Source organism: Dermatophagoides farinae, chromosome 7 (assembly GCF_024713945.1).
Source record: "Dermatophagoides farinae isolate YC_2012a chromosome 7, ASM2471394v1, whole genome shotgun sequence".
Taxonomy (NCBI): domain Eukaryota; kingdom Metazoa; phylum Arthropoda; class Arachnida; order Sarcoptiformes; family Pyroglyphidae; genus Dermatophagoides; species Dermatophagoides farinae.
The window spans coordinates 921,434-947,839 of NC_134683.1; the positions used below are offsets into that span (position 1 = coordinate 921,434).

Genomic DNA, 26,406 nt, shown 5'->3' on the forward strand with positions numbered 1-26,406 from the left:
TCTACTGTTTTTTTTTCTCAGCAAACGAACATCATAGATCCGGACTTACTAAATTAAACGTTACAACAAAGAATAAGCAGGAGTTGGTGGAATAAAAGAATTTATTATACCTTTTTTTAATTTTAATTTTGGTTTGATTAGATTAAAAATTATGTACGTTGTATGAAACGAATATTGACTGATGATTTTGGTTTTAAAACTATTGCCGCTTTCATATTAACATTACCAAGATAATCACCGGATTCTACACGATATTGAGACAATAAAGTGGCCAATATGATTTTTTCCTCTTGTAATGCAAATTTCTGTCCAATACAATTACGTGGCCCGGCTGAAAATGGTAGATAAGCAAATGGATTCATACGGCCACAATAATGTTCAGAACCTTCGATAAAACGATCCGGTATGTAGCGTTCTGGTTGTTGGAAATATTTTGGATCTCTTTGTATCATATAAAGTACGAGGGCGACAGACGTTCCTTTTGGTATGATACGACCGTGTTCTATTTTCGTGTCTTGATGTGTGTAACGTGATATTACCGGTACCGATGGAAATAATCGCAGTGATTCTTTGATACATGCCTCCAGAAATTTTATCTGTCTTAATTGATTTTGAGACCAATTTTGTGTTGTTTGATCATCATCATCATCAGATTGTTGCCGTATTTCGTCGATTTCTTTATGTACACGATACTGAATGTCAGGATGATTGCCGAGCAAATGTAATGTCCATATCAATGACACTGCCGTCGTGTCATGACCTGCAACCATGAATGTATCCACTTCTTCACGAATATCCGATTCGGTAAAATGTTTCGGATCTTTCAAGTGTTGCTCGATCAATAGATCCATGAATGCTAAACGACGACCATTTTCATTCGCATTCAAATCAAGATTCTTTTGGTTGACAATTTCGTTTTTACGTTCTTTAATAACATTCAATGTAAATTCACGAACTAGATTAATATCACGACGATGTTTACGTCCTTCGGCCAAAAAATTAAAATAAATGAAATTATTTTGAAGCCATGGCAATAACATTCGTTTCAAAGTTGTAGCTGAAACTCTGAAAATTTTGACGTATTTAATTATGACATGAATAAAAATTCACCCATGATCACTAACCTTGTAACTGCATCCACATAATCACGATTCTTATCGAGTTGTGAACCAATTTTCACACCCATTGCGGTTTCCGAGATAACATCCAATGTTGCATTCGTTATTAGTGGCACAATATCTACATAACCATTTTCACCTGCTTTCAGCTGACGATCATTGATTATACGAGAAAGAATTTGTGCCTGTTCATTCATGATAGGTAAGAATTGTTTCAAAATATTAAAATGAAACGTTGGTGTCAATAATTTTCGTCGTGAACGCCATTTATCCGATGAACTGGTCAATAGTCCTTCATTCAGCCATGGTTTATGCATTTCATAAAAATTATCTTTATCTAAAAATGTATCATTGCTGGATAATATTTTCTAAACGAGAAAAAAAATTTGATTACTATTTCCACACAAAAACACAAAACTTACTTCAGCATCATTGGCATGACTAATAATCACAGTTGGAAAAATTGAAAGCCAAACATGAAATGTTTCACCAAAAACTTTGGACATTCCCGTGATTAATTGAAAATAATCTAGATGATTTTTAATAAATGAAAAGTGAATTTGTCATTAATTTATAAAGCAAAATTTTTTTTTTTTTTTTACCATCAACAATTGTTTCTGTTGTCCAACTTTCAATGAATAACATGTCAATGTTTCCAATTGGAATTTTCCAAAATGGAACATTGATTCCATGAAATTTACTAATCATCGATTTTGATCGTAACCATCGTTGAATTATTCTTATTGAACGTAGCAAAAGTAATGAAACAATAATGGATATGATTCCATAACGTATGAATAGAAGAATTATTTGATGAACGAATGTTTCAATATTCGTTCCATTTGTCACTGTTGTTGTTGTCGTGGCCATCGTCATTGGTTTTAACCCAAGAAAAAAAAATGAAATCGAATCAAATCATATAGCCCATTTATATATTATATAATAAATATTAGTTAGTCAAAACGTTTTCCCTACCACGATTATGATGATAAAATGTACCAATACCAATTACCAATTTTTATTCAATGTGTGAATGATGATTTTGTTCGATTTGTTTTATTTATTATGAACGCATATATTTGTGAAATATAAAATTTCAGCGAACTTAACCGCATTAATTTTTTTTTTAAATTTAATTTTCAAGATTCTTGAGAAATTCGTGTTTTTTTCTGTGATGTTGGTTATCACATAATCGATAATTTTTTTGAAATATAAATCGATATAAAATGATTAAAAACCATTTGAATAATCACAAAATTATGCCATAACGTATCAAAAACGGTATGATGTTGTTATTACTATAATTGAATATTACAAACAAATTATGTACGTATTTCAAATTTGATCGACGTTGACATCGAGAATTTTATTTTCATTTTCATTTTCGTTCATTATCAATATACATTAGATGCAAATGATTGTTTGTCAATTGACAAAGCCAAGCATTTTGTTTTGCAAATGTATTGATTCGCATGAATAATGTATTAGTAATAATGATTTTATTCGGAAAAACCTCTAGAACCAGGAAAATACAATAAAGGTACTGAAGATAATGTATTAGCAAAACGACAATTCTATGGAATTTTTTTTGTTGTTGATTTTTTTTACACAGAAAAAAAATTAAAAATAGTAATCATCATGTGATTTTATCATCACCATCATCAAATGATTTAAAATTGGAAATGTATTCACCATTTTAAATTGAATAAAAATAAACAGTAGTTGGTGAAATTGTGTTAATTTCCACCAACTACTGTTTATTTTTCTTTTGATCAGAAAATGTTTATAGAAATTTTTAACCAAAAAGACAATAATAATCAAATCGATCAATCCAATAACACGACAAATACGACATTGTTGATGTTGATTATATGACAATTTCGTTGATGCGGTCACCAAATTGAATTTGTATTCCATGCCGCATCGATTATAATCATATTTTTGTTTACAAATTCTTTGTTCAGCGTACATTTTGAAATATTTTTTCAGATAATTCATTCGACCACATTTCATGAATGGAAAAATAATTTCTGCCAATTCTTTAAATACATCTATAATCGATAAAATAATGTTACGATAAATGAATACCATGTTGATGATTAAATCAATGATTATCAAAATCCCCATTATTGTAGAAATATTGTTCTAATCGCTTTAATAATAAATGCAATATGATTATGATTAAAGTTTTGTTTTTAACATTTAATAATATTTTTCCATTTTTTTTCTCTCAGTAAACGAACATCATAGATCCGGACTTACTAAACTAAACGTTACAACAAAGAATAAATAAAAATTGGTGGAATAAAAATATTTATCTTTTTTTTAATTTTAATTTTGGTTTGATTAGTTTAAAAATTATGTACGTCGTATGAAACGAATATTGACTGATGATTTTGGTTTTAAAATTATTATCGCTTTTTTATGAACATTACCAAGATAATCACCGGATTCAACACGATATCGAGACAATAAAGTGGCAAGCATTATTTTTTCCTCTTGTAGAGCAAATTTTTGTCCAATACAATTACGTGGCCCGGCTGAAAATGGTAGATAAGCAAATGGATTCATACGGCCACAATAATGTTCAGAACCTTCGATAAAACGATCCGGTATGTAGCGTTCTGGTTGTTGGAAATATTTTGGATCCCTTTGAATCATATAAAGTACGATAGCGACAGACGTTCCTTTTGGTATGATACGACCAGGTTCTATTTCCGCATCTTGATGTGTGTAACGTGATATGACCGGTACCGATGGATAAATTCTCAATGATTCTTTGATACAGGCTTCCAGAAATTTCATCCGTCTCAATTGATTTTGAGACCAATTTTGTGTTGTTTGATCATTATCATCATCAGATTGTTGCCGTATTTCGTCAATTTCTTTATGTACACGATACTGAATGTCCGGATGATTGCCGAGCAAATGTAATGTCCATATCAATGACATTGCCGTGGCATCATGACCTGCAAGCATAAATGTATCCACTTCTTCACGAATATCCGATTCGGTAAAGTGTTTCGGATCTTTCAAGTGTTGCTCGATCAATAGATCCATGAATGCTAAACGATGACCATTTTCATTCGCATTCAAATCAAGATTCTTTTGGTTGACAATTTCGTTTTTACGTTCTTTAATAACATTCATTGTGAATTCACGAACTAGATTAATATCATGACGATGATCACGTCCTTGGGAGAAAAAATTAAAATAAATGAAATTATTTTGAAGCCAGGGCGATAACATTCTTTTCATAACTGTAGATGAAACTCTGAAAATTGGATGAATTTAACTATGATAGCAAAAAAAGTTCAACCATGATCACTAACCTTGTAACTGCATCCACATAATCACGATTCTTTTCGAGTTGTGAACCAATTTTCACTCCCATTGCAGTTTCCGAGATAACATCCAATGTTGCATTCGTTATTAATGGTACAATATCTAGATAACCATTACCACCTGCTTTCAGTTGACGATCATTGATTATATGGGAAAGAATTTGTGCCTGTTCATTCATAATGGGTAAGAATTGTTTCAAAATATTAAAATGAAATGTTGGTGTCAATAATTTTCGTCGTGAACGCCATTTATCCGATGAACTGGTCAATAGTCCTTCATTCAGCCATGGTTTAAGCATTTCATAATATTGATCTTTATCTAAAAATGTATCAGTGCTGGATAATATTTTCTAAATGCGAAAACAAAAATTTTCGATTACTATTTCCACACAAAAATACACAATCTATACTTACTTCAGCAACATCGGCATGACTAATAATCATAGTTGGAAACAATGAAAGCCAAATATGAGATGTTTCACCAAAAAGTTTGGACATTCCCGTCATCACTTTAAAATAATCTAGATGATTTTTAATAAATGAAAAGTGAATTTGTCATAAATTAAACAAAAAAAAATTTTTTTGTTACTATCAACAATTGTTTCTGTTGTCCAACTTTCAATGAATAACATGTCAATGTTTCCAATTGGAATTTTCCAAAATGGAACATTTATGCCCGAAAATTTACAAATCATCGATCTTGATCTTAACCATCGCTGCATTATTCTCATTGAACGTAGCAAAAGAAATGAAAAAATAATGGATATGATTCCATAACGTATAAATAGAAGAATTATTTGATGAACGAATGTTTCAACATTCGTTCCATTTGTCGCCGTTGTTGTCGTCGTGGCCATCATCATTGGTTTTAACCAAACAAAAAAAAATGAAATCGAATCAAATCATATCAATCACCCATTTATATATTGGATATTAATCAATAAAAAAAGATGTTTTCATCATCACTTCAATTCCCTTGTTATTATTATATTCAAATGTTTGTGTGTTGATGTCCAAGCATAATGCATTAGTAAAACGATAATTCCATAAAATGTTGTTGTTTTTAAGACAGAAAAAAAATTAAAAATAGTAATTATCATGTGTTTTATCATTATTTGATTCTGATTTCAAATATAACTTAAATAAAGATAAACAGAAGTTGGTGAAATAAAGGGATTAATCTTTTTTTATTTTCGCTTGATTTGATTAAAAATTATATACGTTCTATAAAACAAACATTGACCGATAATTTTGGCCTTAAAATTTATGCCACTTTTTTATGAACATTACCATCATAATTACCGGATTCAACATGATATATCGAGACAATAAAGTGGCAAGCATTATTTTTTTCCTCTTGTAATGCGAATTTCTGGCCAATACAATTACGTGGACCGGCTGAAAATGGTACAAAAGCAAATGGATTCATACGGCCACAATAATGTTCAGAACCTTCGATAAAACGATCCGGTATGTAGCGTTCTGGTTGTTGAAAATATTTTGGATCTCTTTGAATCATATTGATTTGATTTAAAATTGAAAATGTAATCATCATTTTAAGTTGAATAAAGATAAGCAGTAGTTGCTGAAATGAAGGGATTAATCTTTTTTTTTATTTTCGCTTGATTAGATTAAAAATTATATACGTTGTATGAAACGAATATTGACTGATGATTTTGGCCTTAAAATTAATGCCGCTTTTACATCGACATTACCACAATTATCGCCGGATTCAACACGATATCGAGACAATAAAGTGGCCAACATGATTTTCTCTTCTTGTAGTGCAAATTTTTGTCCAATGCAATTACGTGGCCCAGCTGAAAATGGTACATAAGCAAATGGATTCATACGGCCACAATAATGTTCAGAATCTTCGATAAAACGACCCGGTATGTAGCGTTCTGGTTGTTGGAAATATTTTGGATCCCTTTGTATCATATAAAGTACGAGAGCGACGGACGTTCCTTTTGGTATGATACGACCGGGTTCTATTTCCGTATCTTGATGTGTATAACGTGATATTACTGGTACCGATGGATAAATTCGTAACGATTCTTTGATACAGGCCTCCAGAAATTTCATCTGTCTTAATTGATTTTGAGACCAATTCTGTGTTGTTTGGTCATCATCATCATCAGATTGTTGCCGTATTTCGTCAATTTCTTTATGTACACGATTCTGAATGTCCGGATGATTGCCGAGCAAATGTAATGTCCATATCAATGACATTGCCGTCGTATCATGGCCTTCAAACATGAATGTATCCACTTCTTCACGAATATCCAATTCGGTAAATTGTTTTGGATCTTTCAAATGTTGCTCGATCAATAGATCCATGAATGCTAAACGACGACCATTTTCATTCGCATTCAAATCAAGATTCTTTTGGTTGACAATTTCGTTTTTACGTTCTTTAATAACATTCATTGTGAATTCACGAACTAGATTAATATCACGACGATGTTTACGTCCTTCGGCCAAAAAATTAAAATAAATGAAATTATTTTGAAGCCATGGCAATAACATTCGTTTCAAAGTTGTAGCTGAAACTCTGAAAATTGGACGTATTTATGATGGGAAAAAAGCTCATCCATGATCACTAACCTTGTAACTGCATCCACATAATCACGATTGTTATCGAGTTGTGAACCAATTTTCACACCCATTGCGGTTTCCGAGATAACATCCAACGTTGCATTCGTTATTAGTGGCACAATATCTAGATAACCATTACCACCAGCTTTCAGTTGACGATCGTTGATTATACGAGAAAGAATTTGTGCCTGTTCATTCATGATGGGTAAGAATTGTTCCAAAATATTAAAATGAAATGTTGGTGTCAATAATTTTCGTCGTGAACGCCATTTATTCGATGCACTGGTCAACAGTCCTTCATTCAACCATGGTTTAAGCATTTCATAAAAATTATCTTTATCTAAAAATGTATTAGTGCTGGATAATATTTTCTGAATGCGAAAAAAAATTTACGGTTACTATTTCCACACAAAAATCCACAATCTATACTTACTTCAGCAACATCAGCATGACTAATAACCATAGTTGGAAACAATGAAAACCAAATATGAGATGTTTCACCAAAAATTTTGGACATTCCGGTCATCAATTTAAAATAATCTAGATGATTTTTTTTAATAAATAAAAAGTGAATTTGTCATTAATTTATAAAACAAAAAATTTTTTTTTTTTTTACTATCAACAATTTTTTCTGTTGCCCAACTTTCAATGAATAACATGTCAATATTTCCAATCAGAATTTTCCAAAATGGAACATTGATTCCATGAAATTTACTAATCATCGATTTTGATCGTAACCATCGTTGAATTATTCTTATTGAACGTAGCAAAAGTAATGAAACAATAATGGATATGATTCCATAACGTATAAATAGAAGTATTATTTGATGAACGAATGTTTCAACATTCGTTCCATTTGTCGCCGTTGTTGTTGTTGTTGTTGTCGTCGTCGTCGTGACCATCGTCATTTGTTTTAACAAAAAAAAAAAATGAAATGAAATGAAATCGAATCAAATCATATCACCCATTTATATATATTGAATATTAATCAATCCGAAAAAAAAAGTTTTTATCATTATCACTTCAATTACCTTGTGATCATTATGCATGTGTTTTTTGTTTTGATGCGCATGCACAAGGTAATGTTATATTTGATATAATTTTTCATGTCATATTTTTTTTTGTCTGTGTTTTTGTGTCTGTTGAATCGATATTAAAATTTTTTCTGTTGAAAATCACGATGACGATGATGATAAAATGAACCAATTTTTTTTTAAAAATATTTTTAATGCGATTGACATTGACATGAAAACTTTGTTGTTCGATTTGTGTTTTATTTATTATCAATCAACACACACATATATTTGTGATTTGTGATATGAAATTTTTTTTTTTTTGATCATTTTGCTGACCGAGCTCAACCGAATTCATTGTGGTGATTATATTTATCAATTTGTTTCGCTGCTTTGATTCTTTTTTATTATTATTATTATTATTAATCAATGTCGATTATTTTATGTATTAAATACCAATGACAAATTAAATAGAAGAGATCTTGGACCATAAAATATGTCAATATTTATCGACATTTAATCATCATAGACATTAAATAACACAATTATCCACCGTGAAAGAAATTCATTTTTCAAATATGAATAAATTGATTATTACGACCAGGTCAGCTTTTTTTTCGTTCAATAATTCTAATCGAAAAAAAAACTAGAACTGTTTGTGTGTGTGTGTGTGTGAGGTTAAATTCATATCCCGGGAAAAGGATAAATTTTTTCATCAGTCCCTGATGATTATTTTACATTTTACATTTGATATATCGTTAGCAACAAAAATTCCAATGATTCTTGATGAATTCCTTGTGTACATAAATTTTTTTTTTGTTGTTTTGCGTCAATAATTCTGTGAAGAAAACTGGCTATTTTTTTCGCCTTTTAGTGGATTTTTTTTTCGTTTCCAAGTATTTAAGATTAATTAAGTAAAATTTTTTTTTTTTTTTTTTTTTTTGATTCATCTAACGAATACTTGTGTTTACAAGAAATTTTCTTTCCAGTCATAACAATGAATAAAATGATTGAAATTTTTCGGAAAAATTTCCTATCCATTCGAATAATTTCCATTGGTATAGTAAAAATGATTAGTCCATTACTACGATTAGATGGATTGAATTATATGAAAAGATATTTCGATATGTACAATGATCCACAAAGACAATGTAAACAATTCGATTGTGACCAGATTAGCAAACAATTTCGTTTATCATGGATTGGTCAACATCATCATGAGAAATGTTCCATTTGTCAAGTTGTTAGTTTCATCGAATTAATTTTATTAATATGCATTATCCATCCTATTGTTCAAATGTTTCAAGACGATAGCAATAATTTTAATAATTATCTTACTGCTAATCTATTTGCAATCACACCAGTAGGTCGTCGTATTCTTGTTCTGTTTATCATCATGTTCGTCATACAGATCCAATATTATCTTCATCGGCTTTATTACCGGAATCAAACTGTTTCCATTCTCAATGCTGTATTATTTCAACAAGATAGACAACAATTTCATCCACCATATCGTTATCGTACTAGAATGGCAGGTAAAGTAGTCAAAGATATTGCCATGATGGTGATCAAAATGGTCAATCTTTTTATGATTATAACTAGTGAGTTATTCAAAATGTTTTGTAATCTTAATAAATTTGATTTGTTTCATCATTTCAGTTTTGATTATCATATCAATGGAACTATTATTAGTAAAATTTATCCTTGAAAATTTGAACTATTTTTTCGCTATATTCAACCGAAATATTTTGGTTTCTCTAAATCACGCTATGTGGCTAATGTTAATGACATTCTTTTGGAAATTATATGAATTTTTCCATGTTATTTATGCCCAATGTTGTGCACTATTTGCTCTTTGTTTATTGCCATATCTGATGATCTTTCTGATAAATGTTTGGCAAACAAAACAATTATTAGTCAATCTAAGCCGTGTATCGATTTTTCAAAGATTGAAACGTTTTCAACATTTCAATACATATAATCTGAAATTAATACAATGGGGAAATGTTTATTGTGAAACGGTCACTGTATTTATATTCGTTAATGTTTCAATCAATTGTTACATCATCTTATTCATAATGTCTGGACGTTCAGATTTGGTCTATTCTTTGGTTTTATCCACTTTTGCTTGTCAACAAATAGTGTGCATATTTGGTGTTCATTTATTGTTTGCCATTTGTAATCAAAATTTTCATGAATCATCTACACGATTCTTGAATCTATTGGCTCGTGAATCCAGTGGACAATCCCGTATGAAGAATTTATCATTGTTATTGAAACTGTCTAATTATGGCCATGCATATCATACTGAGAATAAATATGGCTTTACATATGGAAAATTGCAGCTCATATCGATGCGAGAATTTGTTATGGTAAGATACAAAAACAGATGCAATTTTTGTCTATTTCAATTGATTTTTATTTCTCTCCAACAGTTTCTATTACTGTATTGTCAATTTGTAATGTTCTTCTTTGAATACATTTAAGTTAAAATCAAAATTTTCCAATTCTCATTTTCTACTGAAAACCTGTAATTTGTTCACACAAAATGAAATATCCTGCGTCGTTTCCTATTTGATATCCAATCCAAGGTGTCAATCGAATTATCTAATTGATCCGAGAATTGTTCAAGGAATTTTATGAAATTTTAATCAAACTTAACTGTTTGAATTGTTGAAAGAAAGATTGTTTTACTGTTTAATGTCACTATAAAAGCATATTTAATTAGTGCGATCAATGGTGTAATAGTTTACCAGTTATTCATTATTATTAAAAATCATTTATATCATTCTAAAAGCCTATTTATTGAATATTATATAACTATTGAATCAATACTTCCAAGACCTCTTGTCAAATCTTAATAATAACACATTTATCTGTGAAAGAAATTCATATCTCTCAAGTATAAACCAATCGATTACGACCAATTCAGCTTTCTCTTCGTTAAATAATTCTAATCGAAAAAAACTGGAACTATTTTTGCTGTGTATGTGTGTGTGTGTGTGTGTTTTTTTTTTTTTTTTTTTTTTTTTTTTTTTAACGGAGCATGACTCCTAGCTTTATTTAAAATTATCAAATAATGAAAAATGTAAATACAATAAAAAAAACGAGAATAAAAGTCATACAATGATAATAATCATGTAGATAAGAGATAAAATTAAGAATAGAGCTTTAAATGATGAATTTAAGGCGTTCATTCATATCCCTTAAGCGTCGGTGGACGAGATGGGAGAAATCAGATAGTTTGTTGTTATTTAACAATTTACCAATTGTGGAGGTCAAATGTTCGTTGCCGTTAATTTCAAAGATGTTCATAATGTCATCAAACATCGGACATGTGGTGATGTGGCTATAATTTTGTGGAGAATTGCACACAGGGCAATTTGCTGATAAACCAATTTTTCGTTTATTAAACAGGTACGCCCTTGTTGGGCCGTGGCCTGTGCATAAGGATGTAATTTCTTGGTTAACTAGATTTATATTGAAATTTTTATGATTTATTAGAGTTGTCGTTTCTTCTTTGTTACAATTATTTGATAAGTTAACCATAGATTCATTCAGATGTGATTTAATGATTTCGTTGATTTTTGATTTGGCATAGTACTTAAAGCTGATTTTAATTCGTGAAACGTCAACTTGATTTGTGTATGTGTATCGTTCAATATGTTTTACATAAATTGTTGAATATGATAAGTTCAAAAATTGAACAATTTTCATAATATTTTTGGATGAAATTGTCTGAATCTTGTAGAGACCAGATTTTATTGGTGTGTATACAATAATCTTTGATTGATGTAAATAGTGGTGGTTGAGCAGCAATTTTAAAGATTTCCGAATGCTATTGTCTATTGCATCAACTAAGCCAGTATGAAACCAGTATTTTGTGTAAACGTCGAATGTGTGATTTCCTTGTACAATATTAATAGAAGAGTGACAAAGAATGAAATGATCATTGAATTGATAATTTATGTCAATAGTAATGTCGTGTTCGATGTTCCAATTGCCCATGATTATTATGTTATTGTTCAGTGCATCTACTGGTCCAACAGGAATTTTGCGTATTTTAAGTGCAGCTGAATTTCTTCTCAAAATTAGTATATCATTAATCAGAGGAGTACGTGTTAGTAGATGAAGACAATCGATCGGTGTAGATTTGAAAGCATTAATTGCATTTCTTAATAATGCATTATCAAGTGTGACCAAGCTTCTTTTTGATTGATAATTAATATTATTTGACCATATTTCTGAAGCATTTAAAAGGCTAGGCTTGACAAAACAATTATATAGAGTGATTCTTTTATCACTTGATAAACCAAATTTGTGCGATACATATGTTTTGAGGATTTGTAAATATTTGTAAGCTTCCAAAATTTTTTTCTTAACATGTAAATTGAATTTAAGGTCTCTCGTAAAAGTTACACCAAGGATTTTAGTTGATTCGACCGTTTTGATTATAAGATTGTTTGGTGTTGGTTTGTTCTTTTTCGATAAAAGAAGAGCATTGGTTTTTTCTTTATTCACAGGAATTTTATTTTGTATAGCCCAATCAAAAACGATATTTACTATCCCATTTATTTGATCACATAATTTTTTGTGTGTGTGTGTGTGTGTGTCATGCGGTGTCAAATTCATAGTCCGGGAAAAGAATAAATTTTTTCATCGGTCCGGATGAATATTTCGAATGTACATTTTACACATGATTATTTTTTATGTTTTTAGCAACAAAAATTCCAATGATTCTTGATTAATTTCTTGTGTACATAAATTTTTTTTCTGTTTTGCGTCAATAATTCTGTGAAGAAAACTGGCTATTTTTTTCGCCTTTTAGTGGAATTTTTTTTTCGTTTCCAAGTATTTAAGATTAAGTAAATTTTTTTTTATTTTCATTTGTATTTTTTTTTTTTTTTTTTGATTCATCTAACGCAGTCATTCTCAACCACTGTGCCGCGGCACTTTTGTGTGCCGCGAAATTTTAGATTTAATAAAATGAAAATATTTTTTGTTTTGATACATTTGAATATTATGGTAATCCTGAATCAAAAACATGTACTTCGATTATTCAAATATCTATTAATAGTTGTGCGAATTGTTTGTAGTGGAACCAACATAGGAAAAATAAGTATAATTAAACAAACAAATAAAAGCAATTCTTCTTTAAACAATTTTTTATTAATCAATGTTTTACAAAAAGTGCTAGATTCTAGAAATGGCAAGTCCAAACTAACACAACCAGTTCAGAATCGAGAAAATAACAAGTCCAAACTAACACGACCAGTTCAGAATTCAAAATTCAAAATCCAGAAAATAACAAATCCAACCTAACACAATCAATTCAGAATTCAAAATTCAAAATCCAGTAAATAACAAATCCAACCTAACACAATCAATTCAGAATTCAAAATTCAAAATCCAGAAAATAACAAATCCAACCTAACACAATCAATTCAGAATTCAAAATTCAAAATCCAGTAAATAACAAATCCAACCTAACACGACCAGTTCAGAATCGAGAAAATAACAAGTCCAAACTAACACAATCAATTCAAAATTTAAAATTCAAAATCCAGAAAATAACAAATCCAACCTAACACAATCAATTCAGAATTCAAAATTCAAAATCCAGAAAATAACAAATCCAACCTAACACAATCAATTCAGAATTCAAAATTCAAAATCCAGAAAATAACAAATCCAACCTAACACGACCAGTTCAGAATCGAGAAAATAACAAGTCCAAACTAACACAATCAATTCAGAATTCAAAATTCAAAATCCAGAAAATAACAAATCCAACCTAACACAATCAATTCAGAATTCAAAATCCAGAAAATAACAAATCCAACCTAACACGACCAGTTCAGAATCGAGAAAATAACAAGTCCAAACTAACACAATCAATTCAAAATTTAAAATTCAAAATCCAGAAAATAACAAATCCAACCTAACACAATCAATTCAGAATTCAAAATTCAAAATCCAGAAAATAACAAATCCAACCTAACACGACCAGTTCAGAATCGAGAAAATAACAAGTCCAAACTAACACAATCAATTCAGAATTCAAAATTCAAAATCCAGAAAATAACAAATCCAACCTAACACAATCAATTCAGAATTCAAAATCCAGTAAATAACAAATCCAACCTAACACGACCAGTTCAGAATCAAGAAAATAACAAGTCCAAACTAACACAATCAATTCAGAATTCAAAATTCAAAATCCAGAAAATAACAAATCCAACCTAACACAATCAATTCAGAATTCAAAATCCAGTAAATAACAAATCCAACCTAACACGACCAGTTCAGAATCAAGAAAATAACAAGTCCAAACTAACACAATCAATTCAGAATTCAAAATCGAGAGAATTTTTTTTAAATCATATAAAACTTCAAAGGTTCATTTCAAATACGAAAATTGGTCGAATTATTACGATTCATAACACAAGTAATAAAATTCTAAAATTATTCATATTTACTTTCAAGGTATGAATATGGTCATTGAGAGAGCGGAACATATGTTCTGTGTCAGTTGTGCTATTTATTCTATCCGATTTGTTTTTATGGTGATTTCGAATAAAATTCATTTGTTTTATTTATAAATTTGTGAAAATTGTGAATTATCGATAAAATCAATTAATATAAGCCTCAACGTAAGTCGTATTTTGATCTTTTGCTTGTTGCTCATCAATATCTTTGTTGAAAATGATTTATTTTCAGAATTGCAAGAACAGAAGAGTACGAATCAATAAAAATTCTTGCAGATTGGTTTGTTCTTTTCAACCATAATGATGCTTGGAAAATTGCAAATAATTCCTCCTGGAAAATCCAACACGACCAGCCAATTTTGAACAGTCAGTATAAATATGAAAATCATGATTTTGGTTACGAACGTTATTTAAGAAGTTGAAAAATACAAATGGGTGATGAAATTGGTTAACAGGCAGCATTAATTGAAATTTCAAATCTGATAAATGATCAACATATTAGGAATGTTTGATCCGATGAATATTTGTAAGATAAATCAGCTTTTCCCAAACTTTTTTGAACGGGGCCCGGTATGAGATTTTAAAATTTTTTTTTCGACCCGTGTTAGTTTGGACTTGTTATTTTCCCGATTTTGAATTTTGAATTCATAACTGGTCGTGTTAGGTTGGATTTGCCATTTTCTCGATTCTAAACTGGTAGTGTTAGTTTGGACTTGTTATTTTCTGGATTTTGAATTTTGAATTCTGAATTGATCGTGTTAGGTCGGATTTGCCTTTTTCTCGATTGTGAATTTTGAATTCTGAACTGGTCGTGTTAGTTTGGACTTGTCATTTTCTGGATTTTGAATTTTGAATTCTGAATTGATTGTGTTAGGTTGGATTTGTTATTTTCTCGATTTTGAATTTTGAATTCTGAACTGGTCGTGTTAGTTTGGACTTGTCATTTTCTGGATTCTGAACTGGTCGTGTTAGTTTGGATTTGATGTTTTCTCGATTTTGAATTTTGAATTCTGAACTGGTCGTGTTAGTTTGGACTTGTCATTTTCTGGATTTTGAATTTTGAATTCTGAATTGATCGTGTTAGGTTGGATTTGTTATTTTCTGGATTTTGAATTTTGAATTCTGAATTGATTGTGTTAGGTTGGATTTGTTATTTTCTGGATTTTGAATTTTGAATTCTGAACTGATCGTGTTAGGTTGGAGTTGTCATTTTCTCGATTCTGAACTGGAATAAACGAATTAACAACAAATACACTACATACTGTTATTTTTGTAGTACATATTATATATTATTTTATTTAGCACATTTAAAATCATTATCACAATCTATTTTACGCAGTGCTTTTTCTTTGTGTGCCGCCAAATTTTGAAATCGTAAAATGTGTACCGCAACAAAAAAAAGGTTGAGAATCACTGATATAGAGTCCCAAAGACCATGTTTTGTAATTAAAACTGATAATCAGTCCGCAATGAAGATTTTTAAAGATGGACCACAAAGACATTCTAAACATATAGATATTAGAAGAGAATATGTTCTAGATAATTTAAATCAAAATGAATGTAAAATTGTATATATTCCTGGTGAAAAACAGCTGAGTGATTTTCTTACAAAACCATTTAAACAAAAAACTAAAGAAATTATCATCAAAGACGTCTTTAATTTTGGGAGGGCTGTTGTAAATAATTAATTACTGTATTATTACTTATAACAATAGAATATTGATTCTATATATGAAATTTAAAAAACCACAATAAATTAACTGCTTTATTTTATTTTTCTCAATCATCATCCTTGATTATTTTATCTCATTGCTTAACGTATTTTTTTTCTTTTAGATAACATACGGAAATTAGGAAATCAACAACATCATCAACTGCTGATTTATTACAACCATCAATTAGTAAAGTATTAATGATCCAAAACAATCGAAATTTCATTATTATGGTCAAATTATAATTGTTCCAGTGAAGTTTGAATACCATGGTTTCATCTCTTCAAGATTTTCACCACGTATTAACCGTTTAATATTTTCCACAATTTCATGGGGATTATAATTGGGAATAAACGTATTCAAACCGGGAGCAATTGTAAAACCACGGAAAGGATGACGTAGCGTAAAATTGGTTTGAAACAAATATAGATTTATTAACAATTAGTATATTCGGGTTGAAAAGAAAACAGAACAAACTTATGATGAATAATCGTAAATCAGAGCGAATATTTAAGCTCGGAAAGAAACTCGAAACAGTTCCATAATTAAATTAAAGAACACAGCTAAACTAAGCTGTTTCACAACAAGCAATACCTTCCATTCCATTCACAGAGAAAAAAGCATGTAGTGTACTATTCGATTTGGTAGTGTACAAATGGTAGTGCACACTACCAAATGTATAAGTACTTAACAATTAGGTAGTGTACTATTCGATTTGGTAGTGTACAAATGGTAGTGCACACTACCAAATGTATAAGTACTTAACAATTAGGTAGTGTACATTACTAGTTGGTAGTGTGCAAATGGTAGTGCACACTACCAAATGAATAAGTACTTAACAACTAGGTAGTGTACACTATCATTTTTGAAAGTAGTTTACAACAATTTAAAAAATTACAACATTATAACATTGTCTATGAACGGCATTAAATATATTTCATACATGTATTGACTTATAATTGCAACAACTATAAAAATGCCCAATCATCATTCTCTGTTTCAAAAAATTTCAACATTGAATTTTTTCATGTTCGAAATGTTTAACTTTGATATTTTTTCTATTTTTTTGCCATGGTAAATAGTAAGTAGCTGATTGATTTTTGGAGCAAATATGTAACAATGTTTTGTTGTTATTAAACATATTGTAAAATATTGGGGCATTTATTCATTTATTTATTAAAATAATAAGATGCGAAGTGTCATGCACTATTGCATCATTTTTTTATAAAAAATCAATTAATTAATATTTTTACAAATATCTCTAATATACGTAGATTAATATTGTTTTTTGGAAAAAGATAAAATATTTGAACAAGTTCTGGTTTCCTAAAAACGAAATGAATATTTTATCGTTTTTGATTTCATATATGTTGAAATTAAAGACGTGACTTTTTTCCCATTAAATCCAAGAGTATGAATAATGGTATGTATCTGAATTGATTAATGATAACGACAAATGTCTTTTCGTTTAGTATTTGAGTCTTAGATCGAATTCAATATCGGCTAGATTTCAATCAAAGAGAACCAGATAAGTTATGTTTTTAAATCATGCTAACAACTGATTTTTTCTTTACTATGTGTTGTAGATTGATTGTTCAATAATTATTTGAACTGTTTGTTTTGTGTATTTCAATACGAACGTGTTAAGTATAATATAACTATTTTTATTTTACTATTAAAAATTCTTCCTATTTTCAAGTCTTAATCAGATTCAGATTTCCGTCGATGTTGATGCATTGAATCTCAACCAATTTCAATTTATCAATGACCACGGAAATCAAATCACGTTTGAATCATCGATACAAACACAGGTATTTTTATTTATATTTTTTTCTAATATTTTTAACTTATTGTAATTGTTGTTGTTTATTTTTTTTTCTTTTTCTTTCTCTTTTTTTTGTAATATTTACATGTTTTTCCCCCTATTTTTGTTAAGGTATAGGGGTAAATAAAGAAATCAAATCACGTTTAGAATCATCGATACAAACAGGTATTTTTATTTATATTTTTTTCTAATATTTTTAACTTGTAATTGTTGTTGTTTATTTTTTTTCTTTTTCTTTCTCTTTTTTTGTAATATTTACATGTTTTTCCCCCTTTTTTTGTTAAGATATAGGGGTAAATAAAGTTTATTTAAAAAAAACAAACAGGTATGTAATTGAATTGAAAATCCACGGTTACAACTAATCCTTTTCAATTATTTAGTATAATGCCATGTAGTCAAATCTCTCAATGCCGCTGATATGATTCGAATTGCAATATTAACATATTTTTGGGATTTGTAAACTCGGACATTGTGTTGAAAACATTTAGAACTTGGAGAACGGAACAATATATCTTTTCTATTGGACAACAAAAATTCATACCATAAAATGTTGGATTTTGGATCAGCATAATACAATTTGTGCATTATCATGATATTTTGTTTTTAAAAATAATTTATAATTTATTTATATTCATTTAATTTTACAATAAAATTTAAATTCAATACAAATAATGAAAAGGAGGTCGAAAGGGTTAAAAAGGGGGAGAGGTCAAAAATCAAAGTAGTGTACTATTCGATTTGGTAGTGTGCACTATTTTGGTAGTGTACTATTCGATTTGGTAGTGTGCACTATTTTGGTAGTGTACTATTCGATTTGGTAGTGTGCACTATTTTGGTAGTGTACTATCGATTTTGGTAGTGTACTATCGATTTTGGTAGTGTACTAGCTGATTTGGTAGTGTACTATCGATTTTGGTAGTGTACTAGCTGATTTGGTAGTTTCGCCACTCCACTACGATTTAGTAGTGTACACACAAGGCTATTTTTTTTTGTGTGTTCACCAGAACAAAGGGAATTATTTTAACAAAATATTTGGGTTCGTTTTTTAAATTATCAACTTGAAGATAATTTAACAGAGGATCATCCAATTGTGGGAATAATATCCTTGTCAACGGATTTAACTTAGTTGATAAATATCGAGGACTTGCAGGATAATTTGCTCCACGTTTACGACTTCCAAATTGACCAACAGGAAGCAATAAATTTAGATTATTAGAACCCACGAAATTTTCATTACCACTGAATCATCATCATCATTTGGCGTCAAAGATGATCGTACACACACACATTTGAATTTTTTTTTTCATTTTTCCAATTTATCCAATCTGTGTTCATAATTTGCACAAAATTCAATTCAATTCATTTTCTGTACTGCGAACTAACAAACACACTGTCTATCTTTTCCTGATTCACAATTCAATTTGTTTTTTTTTCATTCATTTAGTTTCCAAATAAATAACTCGTTTGTTTTTTTTTTATTAAAATTATTATTAGAATTAATTATCATCATCATCATCATTGTATTAAATGTTTTGTTGATTGGAAACCCATGATATCTTTACAAAAAAAACAAAACAAAAGCATCTGATCATAGAATGTTTATATGTAAAATTAATGGTCATTGTATCGATTATCAATATTATTGTGATGGTATAGCCAATTGTCTTGATGATAGTGATGAATTTAACTGCCATAATCATCAACATTTTGTTGTTACTTATAACGATGATGATAATAAAATAATAATAATAATAATCGACAATATAACAACAACATCTTTCATCATCATCTTCATCATCATCATCAGCATGGTATATGAGAATGTCAGATGATAATGACTTTTTTTTCTTAAAAAAAAAAATTTTGTTTTTACTTTTGTTTTCTCTTTTTTGTCTCGTCTTTTTTTTCATTCATTCATTTCACTTGTAGCCATACTGGATGTATAGAATGTTTCTGTTTTGGTGTTACCAATGTTTGTTATGGTGCAAAAAATTTATATCGAAATCATATTGCAGTAAATATTGGTCGTTATTCAAATGGATTCATATGGCTACTCAACAACAATCATCATCCGAATCGTTAACATTTGACCATTTGACTTTTTTTTCAAAGAAAACATTTGTATTTCCTTTACAATATGGCAGCTATTTCTTTTTTTTTGTGTCCTAATTAATAATTCACACACCTATACACACAGAATGATAACACAAATTTTAATATCGATCTTATTTTTCTAGGGATAATGATGATTTTTTTTATATTTTTTTTTCTGTAAATAGAAAATTTTTTTTTGTATTATAATAATTTTTTTTATTGCTGGTAAACGAAAAACCAAAAATTCCTAATCCACAATTTTTGGCCATTTTGGAATAATAACACCTGACATTTTTTTTATTTTTCTTTTTTCTCTTTTTTCTTTGAATAATAAATTATTTTTTATAAAATTAAATTATCGGCTATTGTAGTGTTTTTTTTTGTGGAGAAAAAGATAGATGAACGAAATCGTCATCATATAAAAAGATCAGCAAAATTATTCTGAGGCAGTGGGCAATAATCTCCATTGTGGAGTGTGATAATATTTCAGCAAAAAACAAAACAAACACAAAATTGTAATATTAAAATGTTGTTTATTAATTAGCTGTGTATTACATACGGAACAATAATCGTTTTTAAAAAAAAAGAATGAATATTATAAATGTGAGTATATAAATACGTCACCAATAACGGTACAATTACATTTTTTCATTAAGTTTAAGTAATAACAAATATATGATGGAAATTTGCTAAATGATTCTACATTATTAGATTCTCATCATGTGAAAAAAAAACAAAAACCATTTAGTTTACAAATGTCATCTTCCAGAAAAGGGCATTCAAGTTTATGATTTTTTCTTATATGCCTGTAAAGATTTGAAGGATATCTATATATTTGATTACAACTGTCTACAGGGCATCTTATAACTTCATTGTGATGCATATATGATATATGATGTTTACACATGTTAAAAGATGCATAATTTTTATTGCACTCTGGATAAGGGCATGAAAATCTATGGCGGGTATTCCATTTTATGCTTCATACGAACATGCCTATAAACTGAGGTTTGATGGCTTAATGATTTCCCACAACCAGATATCCGGCAGGGAAACCGTATGTTAGTATGTATTATATATTTCAAACAATAATCTAATAAAAGAATTGTTTGTTATTTGTTGACCAAGTACAACAGTAGCAACGTCTTTCTTTGTGGAAACGCTTCTCGCAGATTTTATCGCCACAAATCGCACATTCTTCTTGACAATATCTTGAGTAGAAACAAGTGATAGCTTGTTGATGTTGTTGTTCAAATTCATTCAAATTTGATAAAGTTGAGGGTTCAATATGGAACCCTTCCACACAACGTGGAATATTGTCCATGACTATATTTTTACATTTTTTCATCAAATGAAAAACACAGATATATGTCGGTATCTGTTTGTTGGAACATTCTAGATCATCTTTATCGTGTGAAAAATTACATTTGTCCGGGGTTAGGTGCAACGCCGCCGCCAGGATTTAATTCAGGGGGTGCATTCGCGTTTTTTTTTATTATTGAAAGATTTATTTTTTTTTCTCCATTTTCTTTTTTTCAAAAGCTAGGGGGTGCACATGCACCTACTTGCACCCTCCTGCCGGCGCCCATGGTTAGGTGATGACGACAAATACGATCATTAAATGGACAGGCAAATTTTCGTGAAATATTGCGAATAGATCCATCATTATGAATGATATTTTCATTATCATCATCAGCATTATTATTATCTGTAATGATATGATATATCATTATTGACAAAGTTTTTTATTATTATATCATTATTGACAAAGTTATTTATTATTATTATTCTTACTTTGATTACGTTCATTACGTTGATTATTTTGTGCAACAAAATTTATTGATGAAGGTAACGATTGGGATCTTGTTAAATTTCCCAAACACGATGGACCTAAATCTTATATATTTCAAACAATAATCTAATAAAAGAATTGTTTGTTATTTGTTGACCAAGTACAACAGCAGCACATTTGAGTCACAAACGGAATTGAGTCCAAAACGGAATTGCAACGTGTGACTCACTGAGTTGCGCAGTCAATCACTGACTCAAAACAAAAAAACGCTCATTCACAGCCACCATTCTTATATGACGTACTCAAAAAAAAAAAAAATATGAGTCGACCAAAAATCATCATCATCATTAGCCCTACACAGAAAGAAAAAATGTAAGCTTCACGGCATTGCATATGATTTGAAAATGCACAGTGACAGTTAAAGAGAAAAAAGCTATTTAAAAGCATTGAGCCGATTGCTGTCTAAATATGCGTATGCATGCGACAGCATCAACAGCATTTTGATTTGAAGAAAAATTATTTTTCAAAAGTGGAAAGCTCAAAAATATCAAATTTGAAAAATTTGACTGTTTCGAAAAAAATCTAACATGATAACGATTTTGATGATTCATAAAGCTTTTTTTCCTCTCAAAGTTTGTAAAAATAATATTTTGATTTGTTTTAATCTGATTGCACAAAAAGCACATTCAACAGAAGGCCAGAAAATCTCTCGATTGATTCTTTGTTCGCTTTTATTCAGATTCTCAATCTTTTCTTGAATTGTGGATTATCCATATATCTGCATATCATGCCATTATTGTATGTTCAAAAAAATTGCTACAAATTACTATTACTATTATAATAATCTTTTTTAAACTTTTTAATTTAAAGTGACAACAAAAACATCAAAGCATCATATAATCAAGTCTTAAAATTTTCATTCGAAAATTCGAAAAAAAACGTTTTTGACAAGTGAAATCATAAAAAATGAAAAAAATTCAGAAGATTTTATTAACAATGTTTAAAGCAAAATCATCTTTGAGCTGATTGAATGTCGATAATTTAGACCGACTTTTGTAATATTCACCATATCAAAGTCGGACATTCCATTTATGATATTTTGAAACATCACAATCTTGATCTTGATCATTTATAATCCAAGAAAATCATGTTTTGAATTTCAGATATTTCAGACATTACAATGTTTGAAATGAAATCGTTATTACCATCATCACCATCATTCAAATTCCATAAATGTATTCCTTTTTTGTAAATTTATCAATCATTGATTTCAAAAATAATTGCTTTGTTCATAGGTTTTCTTGGCTTAATGGTTTTTATTTTGGTTTACTTGCTGAAACAAATAAACGATACGAAAAAATATGGTTTAACATTGAATTTATACAGCGGTTTACATAACATTTGCTCCTCCTTGGTTCGAATCCATCACGAGACAGAAGATTTAATTTAATATTTCTTGAATTTAAAAATTAAAACAAGCGGTATAAAGAGATTAGCATAATTGAAGAATTCATGTTTTTCTTGAATCTGTGATAATTTCAAAATTAATGAAGATCAAAAAATCAAAAGTAAAAAAAAATTTAAAAAAAAACAAAAACAAAAAAATGTTGATCAAGAAACTTTTCGAAATTTTTCGAAATTTTTTCTTGAAATAATTTTGAGAAATTTTCAGTGAAAAAACGTCAAAAAATTTAACATAAATTAATTTCATAAATAATTTTTTGATAGCTGGAAATAACGCCATCTGTCGACTTTTCTTAATATTTGCATGTAACCTACGTAAATTTTGGCTTTTCTGATTTACTCAATATCCTGTCAATAGACAACGTTACCAAAATTTTTTCTGTCTGTGTATGATTATTTATGTTAAATTTTAACGTTTATACGTTGAATCACACCTCTATTTTATATTAAAGAAGAAAAAATTATTTTTCAAAAGTGGAAAGCTCAAAAATATCAAATTAAAGATATGGTGTAAATTTTGAATTTTTTTTTATTGTCAATTTTGAAATTATCACAGCGTCAAGAAAAAATGAAAAATGATCCTGTAAATATGATTAATCAATCGATGATTGTGTATCGAAACATGATTGACAAATTTTTATCTGATATTCGCCACGGGGGCGGTGCCACAACGTTTACATCCGGTCGGTCTTTTTTTTTGAAGGAGTTTGTAAAAATTTTTTTATTATTAAAAAAACTGTTATTTGTTTTTCAATATTTTCATACAACATCATCGAGGAAAATGACCGATTGATCACTATTCACTTCTATTACATCGTCTTCATCTTCTTCGGCATGAATGTCCGAAATTCCACCTGCATCTGCATCATCATCACCATTATCGTTGCCAGGAACGTTGCTATCATCATTACTATTACTATTATTGGCGCTTTTTGCAAGCATTTTAATTTTGATTAAAGTGAAAAACATAAACAAATGAACAGAAAAGACGTTTATTTCAAAAAATATTGCGACAAAAAACGTTTTTGACAAGTGAAAAGATAAAAAAAGAAAAAAATTAAAATTATTTCTATTCATAAATGACGTTTCTCAGCAAAATTTTCTAAGATTTTTCTATGCTGATTCAGGCAACCATACGTAAATTTTACGTACAAGCTTTTACGCCTGAGCTTATAGATAACAGATAAAAGGCAAAAACTGGATCTTTTCTATTTCTAAAGGTGTAGAAATATATTCTTGAGGAATAGAAAGGGGTTCCAGCTGTCTTAGCATCGTGAGTGTTTTTTTGGAACATTTTGAAGTGCAAAAAGCATAAATTTTACGTAGGTTACCTTTCTAGGGTTAGTACCATTGGCACATTATTATCGTTTGATGAATATTTTTTGAAATAAACGTCTTTTCTGTTCATTTGTTTATGTTTTTCACTTTATTCAAAATTAAAATGCTTGCAAAAAGCGTTTAACAACGTCCGGATGTAAACGTTGTGGCACCGCCACCGTGGCGAATATCAGATAAAAATCTGTCAATCATGTTTTGATACACAATCATCGATTGATTAATCATATTTGCAGAATCATTTTTCATTTTTTCTTGACGCTGTGATAATTTCAAAATTGACAATAAAAAAAAAATTCAAAATTTACAGTAAATCTTTAATTTGATATTTTTGAACTTTCCACTTTTGAAAAATGATTTTTTCTTCTTTAATATAAAATAGAGGTGTGATTCAACGAATAAACGTTAAAATTTAACATAAATAATCAGATAAATAATTTTTATAGAGGAAATAACCCTAGAAAGGTAACCTTATCGATATTGCGGGAAAGGTAACCTACGTAAATTTTACGTAGTTGATATGCCTAACTTATTTCCGCTATAAAAATTATTTATCTGATTATTTATGTTAAATTTTAACGAAGCAATAAAAATTATAACCAAATTAGAATTAGAAAAAATCAAAAAGTTAAAAGCAGAACAGCTTTGGCTACAAGATTTGGATAAATTTCTTGCAGAATATGATCGGTTTGTAATAAATAATTTTGGGTAAAACCGTTGTATGCCAAATGTCCAACCTAACATGACCAGTTCAGAATCGAGAAAATGACAAATTCAAACTGAATTTGAATTATTATCGGCTATTGTAGCGTTTGATTTGGTTTTTTTTACTATTTATTTACCAGGAGAAAAATGCAAATGTTTGACAAATAATAATCAAAGAATTTTTATATTCATTTATTGTGTTATGAATTGTGACAAGACAAATAAAATTTGAGAAAGCAGAAAAAAAGATTCATATTTTAGATGATGTGAATACAAATGTGATATACAGATGACCATGTTAATGATGATCAAAACACAATTTTCATATATGATGGCATAATAGTGATGATAATGCAATAAAGAAAAAGACGAAAAAAATATTGCAAATAAATTATTATATATTATATATATCTATATAAAACTATATATGTAATTTTGTGAATTAATTCATTAGTTAATTAATTAATAACATCTGGATGCACACCATGTTGTGATTTCAAATGTTTTCGTAATGTTATACGCCATGAATATTCTTTATCGCATAAATGGCATGGATATTTTTCATTTGAATTTAAATGTACGGATGTAATATGATCATGCATGGCATGGTACCCATAGTAGACCTGGGGACAATGTGGACATTGTTTTTGGCCAGCTTTTTCACGACCAGATTGTAAACGTTGTACCATATCATCGACTGATAATGTTGGTGGCCGTCCACGTCTTGAACGATTCTGATTAATAACAACATTGGCTGCTGCTGCTGCTGATGATGAAGATGAGGATGATGATGATGATGACGATGATGATGAGGATAAAGTTGATGATGTTGTTGTCGTTGCCGTAGTTGTTGAAGTTTTTCCATTTTTTGTTGGTGATGATGATAATGTTCCATTGTGTTTATTGTGTGAACCTGAT

The 26,406-nt window shown here is 29.3% G+C and overlaps 5 protein-coding genes and 1 long non-coding RNA gene across 8 annotated transcripts in view; 1 reads left to right on the top strand and 5 right to left on the bottom strand.

Moving 5' to 3' along the window:
- Positions 1–99: 99 nt before the first annotated feature.
- LOC124496868 (cytochrome P450 4c3-like) lies at positions 100–2,012 on the bottom strand. Its single transcript, XM_047060431.2, has 4 exons — positions 1,721–2,012; positions 1,541–1,647; positions 1,125–1,486; positions 100–1,065 (listed from the first exon to the last, which is right to left on the bottom strand). The coding sequence occupies exons 1-4, from the start codon at positions 1,992–1,994 to the stop codon at positions 150–152; spliced, it is 1,659 nt and encodes a 552-aa protein (XP_046916387.2). The 5' UTR covers positions 1,995–2,012; the 3' UTR covers positions 100–149.
- Positions 2,013–3,411: 1,399 nt separating this feature from the next.
- Positions 3,412–5,502, bottom strand: LOC142597726 (cytochrome P450 4c3-like). Its single transcript, XM_075733136.1, has 4 exons — positions 5,052–5,502; positions 4,877–4,983; positions 4,451–4,812; positions 3,412–4,392 (listed from the first exon to the last, which is right to left on the bottom strand). The coding sequence occupies exons 1-4, from the start codon at positions 5,323–5,325 to the stop codon at positions 3,477–3,479; spliced, it is 1,659 nt and encodes a 552-aa protein (XP_075589251.1). The 5' UTR covers positions 5,326–5,502; the 3' UTR covers positions 3,412–3,476.
- A 121-nt stretch (positions 5,503–5,623) lies between these two features.
- LOC142597729 (putative cytochrome P450 4d14) lies at positions 5,624–6,017 on the bottom strand. Its single transcript, XM_075733141.1, has one exon. The coding sequence runs from the start codon at positions 6,015–6,017 to the stop codon at positions 5,727–5,729; it is 291 nt and encodes a 96-aa protein (XP_075589256.1). The 3' UTR covers positions 5,624–5,726.
- LOC124496439 (cytochrome P450 4c3-like) lies at positions 5,624–8,030 on the bottom strand. Its single transcript, XM_047059958.2, has 4 exons — positions 7,677–8,030; positions 7,494–7,600; positions 7,070–7,431; positions 5,624–7,016 (listed from the first exon to the last, which is right to left on the bottom strand). Exons 1-4 carry the CDS (start codon positions 7,966–7,968, stop codon positions 6,101–6,103), a joined length of 1,677 nt encoding a protein of 558 aa, XP_046915914.2. The 5' UTR covers positions 7,969–8,030; the 3' UTR covers positions 5,624–6,100.
- Positions 8,031–17,213: 9,183 nt separating this feature from the next.
- On the top strand, positions 17,214–18,776 carry LOC142597703 (uncharacterized). Of its 2 annotated transcripts, XR_012832343.1 has the most exons (4): positions 17,214–17,354; positions 17,548–18,084; positions 18,384–18,423; positions 18,479–18,776. It is a non-coding gene; the product is annotated as an uncharacterized LOC142597703 (long non-coding RNA). The 2 variants fall into 2 exon arrangements; XR_012832342.1 differs by having other exon boundaries at positions 17,214–18,084.
- Positions 18,777–25,647: 6,871 nt separating this feature from the next.
- Positions 25,648–26,406, bottom strand: part of LOC124496856 (uncharacterized) — a 33,639-nt gene continuing 32,880 nt past the window's right edge. For both annotated transcript variants that reach the window (XM_075733092.1, XM_075733091.1), the window contains exon 5: positions 25,648–26,401. In XM_075733092.1, the coding sequence (XP_075589207.1) occupies positions 25,947–26,401 (455 nt within the window). In that variant the 3' untranslated portion in view covers positions 25,648–25,946. The remainder of the gene's footprint in view (positions 26,402–26,406) is intronic.

What these genes read in the sequence shown, in the direction of transcription:
- LOC124496868 (XM_047060431.2), bottom strand. Translation starts at nt 1,994, where the DNA reads ATGACGATGGCCACGACAACAACAACAGTGACAAATGGAACGAATATT. An exon ending in GTCATGCCAATGATGCTGAA is followed by an intron (nt 1,487 to 1,540) that starts GTAAGTTTTGTG and finishes TTTCTCGTTTAG; the next exon opens with AAAATATTATCCAGCAATGA. An exon ending in TATGTGGATGCAGTTACAAG is followed by an intron (nt 1,066 to 1,124) that starts GTTAGTGATCAT and finishes CAAAATTTTCAG; the next exon opens with AGTTTCAGCTACAACTTTGA.
- LOC142597726 (XM_075733136.1), bottom strand. Translation starts at nt 5,325, where the DNA reads ATGATGATGGCCACGACGACAACAACGGCGACAAATGGAACGAATGTT. An exon ending in GTCATGCCGATGTTGCTGAA is followed by an intron (nt 4,813 to 4,876) that starts GTAAGTATAGAT and finishes TTTCGCATTTAG; the next exon opens with AAAATATTATCCAGCACTGA. An exon ending in TATGTGGATGCAGTTACAAG is followed by an intron (nt 4,393 to 4,450) that starts GTTAGTGATCAT and finishes TCCAATTTTCAG; the next exon opens with AGTTTCATCTACAGTTATGA.
- LOC142597729 (XM_075733141.1), bottom strand. Translation starts at nt 6,017, where the DNA reads ATGATGATTACATTTTCAATTTTAAATCAAATCAATATGATTCAAAGA.
- LOC124496439 (XM_047059958.2), bottom strand. Translation starts at nt 7,968, where the DNA reads ATGACGATGGTCACGACGACGACGACAACAACAACAACAACAACGGCG. An exon ending in AACAGAAAAAATTGTTGATA is followed by an intron (nt 7,601 to 7,676) that starts GTAAAAAAAAAA and finishes AAAATCATCTAG; the next exon opens with ATTATTTTAAATTGATGACC. An exon ending in GTCATGCTGATGTTGCTGAA is followed by an intron (nt 7,432 to 7,493) that starts GTAAGTATAGAT and finishes TTTCGCATTCAG; the next exon opens with AAAATATTATCCAGCACTAA.